Below are 13,169 nucleotides of genomic sequence, written 5' to 3' on the forward strand. Positions count from 1 at the left end.
CATATTTTTTCAAGGCCAAAACTAAACAATGCTTTTTATAACTATTTTGAAAGCAGCCCATCATTAGCCTATTATACAGATTCTCAGAACGCTGCAGAAGTTCACAAGTTCCATTGCAAGTTCCGTTCAATTTAACTTCCCAATGTTCGACGGTCCAATCATTTTGCAGCCTATAACCAGACAGTGTTGAAGTGGAGCGAACAAATTACATTGCTCTATCTTGGTCAGTAATCAAGGATCTTTGCTATAATGACAACTGCAAAAATATGACAGTGGCAATGGATTTTGAGCTATGAATCACGTCTTTCATATCATTCCGTAAGTAGTTCGTACGCTATCATTGAAAGTAATAGTAAGCAAGTTTAGGCTACGTTTCTATCCAACATCTGAAACTTTCAAGTTCTATTTGTGTGGCGATCTAGTTGTTCTCAGCAGACGCGTGAAAGAGTAACCAAATAACTAAGACTCATGAAGTTTTATTTTCTCGTTTTGGCAAGTAGCTGCATAGCGGAAAAGTCAACATTGGGCTAACACAACACCGATTCAAAGTGGAGTTGATATGGCAAGTCAATTCAACGTGACAGGCTGACTTAGCCTAGCCAAGTTTGGGGTTGGGGCGAGGGCAAGTGGGGGGGGGGGGGGGGGGGGGTTGGGGTGGTGTAGGACATACTGCTGGAGGCCTCATGTGCCACTCCTCCCCCAGATGTCCCGAGCGAGCGGCAGCGCTCACGCTCAATCTAGCACAAATAAAGGTCAGGGGGCCTTAATTAACAGCAACAGTCCAACATCTGCTGAGGCCACAGGTCAGTCAAGCAGAGCGCCTCAAGAGTAGGGAGAGGAGTAATGACCCCCCCCCCCCCCACACACACACACACACCCTCCTTTAGCCCTACATCATCATCACCCTCATCATCAACATCTTTATCATCTTCCTAATCGCCATCACAACCACAGTGATCGTCATCATCCTCTTCGTCACTAAACAAAGGGTCTCACTGCCTCGTTGTATCTTGAGCATCATGCAAATGTCTTATTAGCCGAGTTGAGACCCATCTCTCTCTGTCACACACACACACACACACACACACAAAGAGCTTCCCAAGGCACCTCACTTCCTAACTAGCTTGACTGCTAAAGCTGGAAATGCTCAAATCCATTGGGGGGAGACTCTGTGATGAAAAATTCAACAATGCATTCCACATGCATTCAAAGTGGCGTGCTGAAGTGATTCTGGATTAAACTGTCTGCTCCAGGGCCAAGTGTTAAGTACAAAGTGGCGACAGGGAGATGAGGGTGTGTTGCTGGCGGGCCGGCTGGATGTGGTGACGACCCAAAGTGGCAGGCTACAGCTTCCGACTCCTGCTTGGGATTCAGCGGAAGCGCTCTGGGGGCCATGTTGTTGAGAGCTAGTAGGCAGTCACCTAAGCGGAAATCACCTTCGTAGGATCAAATCCATGCCACGCGACAGTAATCAAATATTTGGTACTTTTGAGTTGCGAAAAGACACATCGCACATCATGTGCCACACAAAGAATACCTCCACACACACACACTGCATAGTGAATGAGAGGGAGAGAGAGAAAGAGAGGGAGAGAGAGAAAGAGAGGGAGAGAGAGAATGAGAGGGAGAGAGAGAATGAGAAGTAGAGAGAGAAGCAGAGAGAGCGAGAGAAAGAAAGTGTTTACTGTATAACCCTGGAGATTGAATAAGCCAAAGTGGAGCACCCAGGAGAGGAGGCCCTGCATCTTTGTGGCCCTTTACTAATTCATCACTGTTGTTTTCCAAAAGCATCCCAGATTGCGCTGCCCCCCTCTCCCCTCCTGTCCCGTCCCAGGGCTTCACAGGCTCCATGCTACAGGAATGTCTCACGAACATCCTCCCCTCATAAATAAAATACCAGCCCCAAGCTAATGTTTTCCGGGGCTGTGATTATGCAAAGAGCTCATGACCATCCGCCACTTCCAACAGCTGAAGACAATACAAACGATAAGCGACACACACAACGAATGATACGAGACACTATGGCGAACACGAGACTCAAAGACACTTAAAATAATAGCACACTGCTCGCTCATATTAAAAGTAACAACAGAGGGCCACTCTGACACTTTCACACGGAGACAATGATCAAAGTGCACTGGAATTATTTATAGGGTTTGTTTTCAGAAAAGCCTTGGTTGTTTGAAGGGGTGTGTGTGTTTTGAAAGGAGTGTTGACACCATTTGCCTCACTGCCAGAAATATCCCCACTTTACCCAAACTAGAGTGCAGGAGGTAGAGGAAGGGAGAGAAGGGGGAGCAGAGGACACAGTGAGGGACACTGAGGGACAGACAGCCAGGGACACACACAGACAGACACACAGAGACAGACAGGGACACACACAGACAGACCGGGACACACACAGACAGACACACACAGACAGACCGGGACACACAGACAGACAGGGAGACAGGGACACACAGATAGACAGGGACACACACAGACAGCTTAGAAAAGTCAACCAGACAAGGAAGTTGAAGGAGAGAGAAAAAAGTAAGCACCAGAGATAGAGAGAGAGGGAGAAAGAAAGAAAAAGAGAGAGAGAGGGGTTCTACACCCATTTATTGAATCATTCCTCAAACCATGGAATCATGACAAACCTGATTCAAAGCCAACACCATACATAGAGAGAGAGAGAGAGAGAGAGAGAGAGAGAGAGAGAGAGAGAGAGAGAGAGAGAGAGAGAGAGAGAGAGAACCCAGAGGTGTCGGAGAACTGAACCAGACAGAGAGAGCCTCTCCTGTCTCTAGGTGAAGACGGGGTCGTACAGCGTGAGAGGTGAATGCCGCAGTGGTGTACCTGTGCCCGTGTCTGCGCCGTGGCAGGTGGGTGCAGGGCTGCACAGCTGAGGTGAAGGCCCTGTCGTCAGTCTCCACTCCCCCACCGGGATGGCTGGGGGGAGCTGGGCTGGCTCCGCTGGCTTGAGGGGTGGGGACAGGAATGGGGCTGCAGGGGCAGAGAAGGAGGGGGTGCAGGGGAGCGCCACTTGCTCCGTCTTCCCTGCTGCGTGGTTCTCTGCTGCCCCCTGCTGGCACTGGGAGAAGGAAACCAGGGACTGCATGGCGTCACCAAAGTTGTTGTGGTGTTGGACCAACTGGCGCACCCACTTTGACAGACCTGTGACACACACACACACACGCACGCACGCACACACACGCGCATGCACACACCCCATTAGCCAAAACTCCTGTATAAAGGGTATTTGCCATGTCTAGTTGTGTAGGCGTGTCTGTCTTGAGTGAACATGTGCATACACATATGATATGTTTGTCTGTCAAGCATGATTTTCTCCTCCCAAAACACATTACTCAAGGCTTTCCCCACTTCAGAGCTGCAGTGGACTACTACCACCACCTAGTGGTTGAGTTGAGCCACAGCAGTGCCCAGAGGCAGCCGAGCCTGAGGTTAGGCAGTAGACTCTTTTAGTCCGAATGCATAGATCCTATGGATTACCTGTGATGTACTTGTTGGGATTTGACCTGAAACGGTCATCTACCAGGATGAGGGCGCCCCAGTCATTCTTATGGCGGATACACCTATAGGGGAGAGAGAGCTGTTATCACTTCGTGTGGACAGACCCTTACCCTCCAGTTGCAATGAACAGAAGTGATGACAAATATGTTATCTGTCATTTGTCAAACTTGATGATACAGGTAGTTCAGTTTTCAAGCAGATATTTCAAAAATGGTTCAGGGAAAGAAAAAAATAAAATAAAGAAATCTAGGTCAGGTTTGGAACTCTTGCGGAATACTTGCACAAGAATCACAGTTGCACGAATACTCACACGTCCTTAAAAACACAGATCGTGCGCAAAGCAAACACACACACACCTGCCTAAGGCCTGGTTGAGGGCACGGTAGGCCTGGATCTCATACCAGCGACTGCCAGTCAGCAGGCCCCGAGCTTTACAGTGATGATCATTATACTTCATCTTCAGCTCCACCTAAGAAAACACACACACACACACACACACACACACACACACACACACACACACAATGAGAACAGCACACACAAGTAGTTTTTCATTCCAGTCCAGTGAGTGTGTCGCTCGCTCGCTCGCTGAGGCTATGTGGTCCAGTATCGACACTGGTGTGGATCAAAGCCAGAACGCTCCGAGCTGTGAACACCACGGTTAGCGCCCTGGGCACCATGAGAAAGAGCCAGGGGGGGAGAGGTCGAGGAGGGTCGTGGACGCTCTGGAGGAGGGGGTGGATGATGCCTGGCAGGCTGGGCAGCTCTTGGGGGTGGCTGGGTGTTGGCTGGGGCTGTGGCAGTGCCAAGCTTGCTGACGGGAAGAGATAGTGGGCATAGAGGGAAGTAATGGGGTGAATCATTCCACAGAGAAAAGAAAGGTGATTGCATTGTGTGTGTGTGTGTGTGTGTGTTTGGGAAGGGGGGTGGGTCGATTTGTATGTAGATGACACACCCCAGGGTAAACCTAAAAAAATGTTTTATCCTTGTCTGCCCCTGTGTGACTGATCCATTTTGAAAGGGGGTGAGTGAGGTGTGTGTGTGTGTGTGTGTGTGTGTGTGTGTGTGCGTGTGTGTGCCCGCCCAGCCTGGGTGAAGGCCAGAAAGATGGCATGGCGCACCAAGTCCGGTCCCGTTCACCGCCGAAATGCCACGGAGGCATCCATCAATTTTCGCTCGCCGCTCTGCGTTTTAGCGGCTAACCTTTTGGGAGATTGACAAGCGAAAAGTTCAGCCAGGCCTCACCCCGGTGGGACGGGGTGGACCTGAGGAGCCGCCGCTAACTGCTTCTGACAGGCGCCATGTGCCCGTTTGCTCACACACACACGCACGCACGCACGCACGCAGAGGGAGAGACAGCAACACACCTGTCATGGGGACATGGCAGGTACAACGTGTCGCCTCACACACAAACACACTTTCAGAAAGACATGTTAACATCTTACACATACGCATGGGCCAACAGACACACGCACACACACACATCTACGCACACACACACACAAACACACACAAATGTAGTAGCAGCTCTCTCAAAAAAGAAACACCATCCATCCACAATCCATCGGCTTTAAACCTGCCACCCTGTCTGTACAACAAACACAAGATCTGCAGGCCAATACCGGTGACTGTGTGTGTGTGTGTGTTTTGTAAATGAGTGAGCCTGTGTCAGCAGCTGTCTGTCTCACTGACACCAGAAGGGTTAGGGGGCATCTGCTGTGAGATCCAGCCGTCAGAGCGAAAGGCCAGCTCCCCTCCGGCCGCACCCGTCAGACCCCCCCCGCCCCCTCCTCCCCATCAGAGTCCATTTCAGCGCCGGGCCCTTCACTCCGCCACTCTGCACCGCGCCGCCATCCGACATGACAGCTTGCATATGTGAAAAAGCCAATTCTCGCTGCTAGCCAAAAAGGCCTAAATGTGCAAGGAGAGCCACTGGACGCATGGGATTAGTTCAAATGTCAGCAGATAGGGCCTCTCTCTCTTTCTCTCTCCCTCCTATTTTGCTGTGCATCCCCCCCCCCTCTCTCTTCTACCTGTTCATCCTTGAAAAACACACGTCTGGCCCGAAGGCATACTTCATGGCTGAGTGGCTCTGTGCAGATGTGAAGTTTTCTGTGTGTGTGTGTGTGTGTGTGTGTGTGTGTGTGTGTGTGTGTGTGTGTGTGTGTGTGTGTGTGTGTGTGTGTGTGTACTGCAGCCCACCTGCTCTCTGGGTCCCAACAATAAGAATCCAGTTAGAAAAACAAAAGGTCTTCTGTGACCATTCTAGTTTTTAAATTAAGGGCTCAATAAGAAACATGATAAGAAACTACATTTTAAGCAAAGTACAAATTTGTATGTGTGAACGGACATACACCCACACACACAAATGTAATAGCAGCTCCCTTAAAAAAAGATCTGTTGCAGTATTTGAAAACAAGTACATATGCAAACCACAAGCGAAAACAACATGACAAGTAGCCTTCGGCAAAACAGCATCTCATCTGAGATGAAAAGCTTATTCAACACAATCTCAAGCACACACACACACACACACACACAACAGTCATTATTCCCCACGAGTATCCATTTCACTGTGGTAAAAGAGAACACATCCCATCAATTAATCTCGACAAAAAACCAAAAACCCTTCCAGAGCTAAATGCAACACGCATGGCATCTAGACGCCATAAAGAGGCACGGATTCCTCAGAGCCTCTCATGTGGGCTCTTTGCTTTGGCACGCTCAGCAGCTCTGTCATTTGGCAACCAGATCTCCCTTATCAGCACTGAGTGTCTTTTAAATGCCTTTAAAGGGCCTTTTATTGTTTTACTTCCCGATACCAGTGTTTGCTTCCAAGGTTTTTTTTTTTTTTTTTACAAGCTTCTCTGACGGCACTGAAAAAACGTACAACTCACTAACATTTTTACACACGAGAAGCAGGGCTCTCTCTTTCTCCCTCTCTCGCTTTTTTTTTTGCCCAGTAACTATTTAAAGTTCACCTTTGATCTCAGTCATAGTAACAGCTCCATAAAAGCAATGCCGTGTGTTTGTTCAAGTTTAAAGGCTTTCCACTGTCTGGAAGCGGGGGGTCCAGGCGTCCCCATCACAGCCACTCTGCACACTACAGCCAGGGACCTGCACAAGGGCATGTGTGTTTGTGTGTGTGCACATGTTTTAGTGTGTGTGTGTGTGATAGAGACCTTGCGAGGAACTCCTCACACTCCCAGTTTTGCTACATGTGCTGCACCTAAAGTGCTGCTACAGCAGCAGCATGTGTGTGTGTGTACACAGTGTGTGTTTATGTGTGTGTGTGTGTGTGTCACCTGTCTCTGGCAGTCATTAGTGTCAGTGGCCTTGGTCTCCTCTGTGCTAATGGGGTCATGTCTCTGACCTGTGCGGCATCCTCTGGGGCACAACCCCACTCACCCCACAGCACTGCACTGAGTGACTCTCATCCCTCTCTTATTCACACTCACACACACACACACACACACACACACACACTTCTAACCTCCCTGCATCTCTTTACACACCACTACTTCAGAGACCATCAAATCCTAGAGGTCCAATCTGCTTTTCCACTGATCTATGAGAGCCCTGCTAGGTGTGGGTAGTGGGTACACGAGTGGGAGATAGCTTAGTGGCAAGTGGGACGGCCATTACAACAGCACCCAGAGGCACGTGCCCAACGTGACCTCCTGACCCACAGAAAGACAGACAGAGAGAGAGAGAAACAGAGAGAGAGAGAGAGAGAGAGAGAGAGACAGAGACAGAGACAGAGAGAGACGGAGGAATCAATGACCTCTCCGCTGCCCCTTTTCCAAGCTGCAGATGCCCAGTCCTGGCCTTACAATCCTGCCGTCCGACCGGCGCTAAGCCTCTGCCCAGAAGGTGGAGGCTGCCATATCGCACGGCTTCCTGCTGAGGTGGAGGTGGAGGAGGGGTGGTGGTGCGGCGGGAGGGTGGTAAGTGTCAATCATTCATACTTGTCCCTACGGTGACAAAGCCAGTTCTAAACATACTCTGACAGCAAGGTACAACGGAGGGGGGGTTTTGGGGGGCAGGTGGGAGGGGGGTATTAAGTGAAAAGGTCAGGCCTATGTGTGCAGCACAGGGATAACGGGGGGAAATCACTTTAGAGTTTACTTACGGATCACAAAAAACAAGGTGTTCTCTTATGTGTGTGTATGTGTGTGTGTGTGTGTGTGTGTTTGACTGTGTTCTGAAACTTTTCTCGCTCTTAGTCTGGACAAATACTGCAAGACTACAACAGTCTTTATTTGGGTTCTAAAGCTAAATATTCTATTCACAGTAAACAAGTGGACGGCTTAAAGAGCTTCTGGAAAGAATTTTAAAATAGACATATTTAGGAATGTATATACTGGTACTGCATTTAAAAAAGAAATCTTCAGTTGTGTTGCATAGAGAGGTGAGGCTGTGACACCCTGCTGGCTTTACCTGCAGGTCTTTGATGTTGGGGAAGGGGATTCCGATGGTGACCACAGCTCGGGCGTTGTCATCAGTGAAGTCCAGTCCTTCACTCACCTTCCCTCTGCACACGGCTATCAGCAGCGCACCATCTGCAGCGTACAACCACAACACCATCACCACCATTATCAGAAAAACACTCACAGGGAGTCAGTCCACAAAGATACTTTATCAACCGTCTCTGGAGTCCACATACACCAACTTACAAACACAGACCCATCTTTTAAAGAATACCTTATAAAGCCTGTCCCAACGGTGCCAGGCAAATCTGGCTCACCAAAGGAAGTTAGTTAGAGATTAAACCTGGCTTGTCTACTAATCATCACAAGAATGAAGAGCTGATTCCCGGTCAGTGAACTTTGTCACTTTGAATCACACTCATTTTGACCCCACTAAGTGTCACCTTGTCCCCTCCTGTCGACATGGCGCAGGGCAGTGCTGCCCGGTCCTGACCCTCACCTTGCTGGCCGCTGTGCCTGATGGCCTCGTAGTAGGTCTGCAGCAGCTCGTCGAAGTCGCCCTTGCCGCCACCGCGAGGCTCTGTGATCACCGTCTTCCGCTCCTCCAGCTTCTCCCAGAGTCCCGTGTTGATCCAGCGGTCTCGCAGCTTATCCAGCATCTACACACACACACACACACAATAATAAACAAGCTTGTTGCTTGTGGGTGGAATAATGCATAATACATTTTCAGAGTCTGAAATATGAAACAGTCAATTCTTCATGTGGTTTCAAATGCGAGATGCCACAGGGGCTCACATTTTACATTTCCTGACCATGTACCCATCAACATACTCAAATTTCTGCGTGTGTCTCATCACGGCTATGAATTTCAACAATGAGTGTATCATGACTACATAAAAAACAAAAAAACAAAAAAAAAAAAACACACTCACTCACTGGATAGATGTGCGAACAAGACCTTTCTTGCGAGCTACATCTTAATTTATTAACTGCACCAGTCGAATAGGTCAACAAGGCACTCTCCAAAAGTACTCAGGAGCCTGAAGCCTCACGGTTGGGTACAAGCTCTGCTCTTTCACCATCTCACCTCGGCCCTCCCCATGGGGTGCCTCTCAACAGCCGGACCCATGTTTGCGCCTCCAGACCCGGGGCCCCGTAATAAAATCACTGCGGCAGCATGCTGCACTGTCGTTAGTGCAAAAAAAACGAAAAGTCAGGCGCTCTCCGGGGGGAAGCATTGATCTAAAAGCCCTCTCTCCCGCGCCAGGTCGAGACTTTCTGTCTCTGCTGTGCACATTTTCAACTTGAATAACTCGCTCACCATCCCTGAGCATCTCCACTGGCTTGGAAACGTGTCCGAGAGGGTCATGCAGAAGTTCTTCTGGTAGTCAGCAGAAAAAAGTTCTTGGCGGCGGCGTGTGTCTGCGTGTCTGTCTACTGTACAGGCCAAACCTGGCTCTGTTCTTGCGGACATGTCTCGATACAATTCCTAGTTTAATTTATATTAGAAGAATACAGTTTGGAAATACTTCTGAACCGTCATATATCTTTTCAAATTTACTGAAAAATGTCACTGTACATCTCACAGGCCTAAAATACCAGGGTTCTGCAAGAGCAGAAATATCAACATATAATACCTTGGCTCTATACAAAGAGTATGACATGTAGAACATGGGTTCTACTGAACTTGTAGACAGGACAGAACACAATGGGAGTCCTGGACCTTTTCTGGACCTATCTATGGCATCCACACAATGAACCGCACACAGAGAGTAAAGGTGGTGTGTTGCTCTACACAGAGAGTAAAGGTGGTGTGTTGCTCTACACAGAGAGTAAAGATAATGTGTTGCTCTACACAGAGAGTAAAGATGGTGTGTTGCTCTACACAGAGAGTAAAGGTGGTGTGTTGCTCTACACAGAGAGTAAAGATAATGTGTTGCTCTACACAGAGAGTAAAGGTGGCGTGTTGCTCTACACAGAGAGTAAAGGTGGTGTGTTGCTCTACACAGAGAGTAAAGATAATGTGTTGCTCTACACAGAGAGTAAAGGTGGTGTGTTGCTCTACACAGAGAGTAAAGGTGGCGTGTTGCTCTACACAGAGAGTAAAGGTGGTGTGTTGCTCTACACAGAGAGTAAAGATAATGTGTTGCTCTACACAGAGAGAGGTTGGTGGGAGCACCAAAGGAGCCTGTTTTGGGCAGGATAGAGGTATGTGTATATGTGTATGTATTTATATGTGTGTTTATATGTACCGTGTGTGTGTGTGTGTGTGTGCGTGTGCGTGTGCGTGTGTGTGTACGTAAAGATGACTGGCTGTGCTGATGAAATGAAGCGTGGGCAGATTTCATCAGGTCGTTGCCTGCAGGAACAGTGGAGCAGGGAAGCGTGCATCAATAAAACATGCGCTTTTTTTTCTCAGTGAGCTGTAACACTCGCATCAACAAGGTCCCCTCGTTTGTCTGCGATCACAGGGACTGAAATAGGGTGGGGGGAAGGAGGGGAGGATATGTTTGTCCCACAATAGCTGTTCAATCCAATACAAACTTGGTGTGAATTATTTACGTTATGTATCTTGGGCCGATCTTCCTCTGGACAAAAACAGACTCGGCAAAGAGGATGCAGAGAAGTGGAGCAAGGAACACATAGGACGGCGAGAGAAAGCAAACAAAAGAACACAAAAAACAAAGAAAAACAAACACATACAAAACAAACCAAAGAAAATAATTCCTGTATGTCAAGACTATTGGCATCCATTATTGGAAAGGTCAACAGCACTGTAGTGATTGGAATCACCTTGGTCCTAAAAAAAAAAAAAAAAAATGGAGAAAAAAAAACTGCAGAGAAGACATCTGTGACAGAAGGTCGGACAGTCAGCCATGTTCCCTGTCTTGGCTGACCGACGTGACTAGGCTGTGCTGCCGCATCCAGCTCCAGCCGCCTCATCCAGCTCTGACGAGCCTCGCACAGCACAGCAGGGTTATTAATTTCACATCGGAGTGGCGTACGCGTAACCGGATCAGAACCCACTGGCCCGTAACCTGATCCCCAAACAGCGGCCCCTTAAAAGACAGGGGCCACATGCGAGGGCACAAAGGCCCCTTGTGCAGCCTTGTTGTTTATATTCCCTGTGCTGCCATTTGTAAAGCCTTCTTCTCCAGAGAGAACAGGAGAGGAGAGGAAGGGAGCGGAGATAGGGGAGGAGGGCGGAGGGACTGGGCGGGGGCAGGGCTGGAAATACAATCCCGTGCCACTCCAGGAGGCCCTTTGGCAGAAGAGGCCGAGAGATGGAATGGGCCTAATGCTTTTATCTGGCAGGCTGGAGCGGCCGAACATCGCTCTCTGTCCGCCACTGATTCAGCCATTTAATTACGCGCACATTTTCCGTATCCTTCATCTTGACAGAGCGGAGCTCCCAATGCACTTCAAAGGGCGACGGTCTGGACGATGGCAGACCGGCAGGCCTCTGGAGGATTGGTAAGGCCACTGCGAGTATCTCGTCCTGCTCATCCCCCTCGTGTGAGGCAGGGGTATAATGTGGAGCTACAAAGATGGACCAACAAATCATCTCTGAATTGTTACACAGATACTATAACCTAATTTGACAGATGACCAAAGCATTTATACATCGAAAAAACCCTCTGTATGTAACAGCGTTGGAAAAATATTAAACAAAGGGCATTCTTTACACTAGCTGACTTAAAAGTTAAATGACTGCAACATTAGTGATACTTGAACGACAACTGACTAATTAATTAAACCATTTGCCGAAACCAAGCCAGTAAAATAACGTTTTCAAGAATGTCAAATCTGTTGTTCTCGGCCATTTCTCTTATAACTTTACAATATCTTTTTATGTGTTGTGTATTACAAACAGCCACTTAACCTCAGAGGGCTCTGATGGGCACTAGGTAGGCAAAAAACAAGAGTGACCAAACACCCCGCCCCCCCCGCCCCAGAAGTTTCCCCTGTCTGTCTGCAACTTCTGTGACGGCAGGTCAGAGAAATCACTTTATTCATGTGGCATGTGTCCTCAAATGAAATGCCTTGAAGCAGGTCTGTGTGTGTGTGTGTGTGTGTGTGTGTGTGTATGTGTGTGTGTGAAAGAGAGAGCAAGCGGAGATGAACACATGGCCTTCATGACTAATTCAGAAGCATTATCTGACGACGGGCGCGTTGCCGTCTCCACAGGGCCCAGGCTGCGACGCGGCAGACACAAAATGTCAATCTGCACACTTGGCTGGCGCTCAGGTGCACAAACAAGGCAGAGATGACCCTGTCCCATGCTATGCCCACACACACACACACACACACACACACACACACACCTTAATGCCACACACACACACACACACCTTAATGCAACACACACACACCTTAATGCAACAAACACAAACACACACACACACACCTTAATGCCACACACACCTTAATGCAACACACACACACCTTATTGCAACACATATCAGAATAAACATGACTAAAACGGGAACAATGACCACAGTAACAACTAGTACTAGTGTAATCTCTACTTGTTCAAACCGATTCAACCTGGTAGATACAACATGGCTACGCAGACTCTCATCATAGCCCTTGTGAAAGCATACTGTATGTATATGTATGTGTATGTGTGCTGACATGTGATGTGTACGAAAACAGCACGGGTGTGCGCAGTGGAGGATGGCCGCCTGGCAGGACGCGCGGTTCTTCTCACTGCTGCAGGTGGCAGATCCAGCCTCAGGCGGACACCGGCGGCAGCGAGAGTCCTCATGGCTAATTCATGGCCACTGCCACAGGCCAGAGACTCACAGCTCCTCACAGCGAAGCGTCTCCATGACAGGGCCGCAGCGATGGTGACCCACAGCAACGCAGTCTCTCCATGACAGCGGAGAAGGGACACTGAGCCACACAGGAAAGGATCAGGCTTCCAATAGGCCAGTTGGGCTCCCATAGGTCACACGTGAAACAACACAAGGGCTCTGGAGGCAGAGAGCAGAAAACATACTTCTGCCCTGATTGGTAAACGCTGTGTTTTAGCATTTCAACAATTCATTGGCAAAAGTTAGCTGGTTAGCTGCAGGGTGCCACAAGCTTGACGGTGGACTGTGATGGAGAAGTGCTTTTACACAAAGACAGTCACACCGGCAGTGTCGGTCTCTAAAACACTGCCCTCTTTTTTTTCTCTCTCTCTCTCTCTCTCTCGGCAGCTACGTGTGGGCAATAACG

The 13,169-nt window shown here is 48.8% G+C and overlaps 1 protein-coding gene across 4 annotated transcripts in view; it reads right to left on the minus strand.

Moving 5' to 3' along the window:
* Positions 1–13,169, minus strand: part of brip1 (BRCA1 interacting helicase 1) — a 76,154-nt gene that overhangs the window by 40,222 nt on the left and 22,763 nt on the right. For all 4 annotated transcript variants that reach the window (XR_006022728.1, XM_042062854.1, XM_042062853.1 and 1 more), the window contains exons 15-19: positions 8,443–8,602; positions 7,954–8,075; positions 3,870–3,982; positions 3,493–3,575; positions 2,839–3,156 (exon numbers count right to left, since the gene is read on the minus strand). Coding sequence is in view for 3 of the 4 variants with exons in the window: in XM_042062854.1 (XP_041918788.1) it covers positions 2,839–3,156; positions 3,493–3,575; positions 3,870–3,982; positions 7,954–8,075; positions 8,443–8,602 (796 nt within the window). In the remaining variant the exon portion in view is untranslated. The remainder of the gene's footprint in view (positions 1–2,838; positions 3,157–3,492; positions 3,576–3,869; positions 3,983–7,953; positions 8,076–8,442; positions 8,603–13,169) is intronic.

This window comes from Alosa sapidissima, chromosome 15 (assembly GCF_018492685.1).
Source record: "Alosa sapidissima isolate fAloSap1 chromosome 15, fAloSap1.pri, whole genome shotgun sequence".
Lineage (NCBI taxonomy): Eukaryota > Metazoa > Chordata > Actinopteri > Clupeiformes > Clupeidae > Alosa > Alosa sapidissima.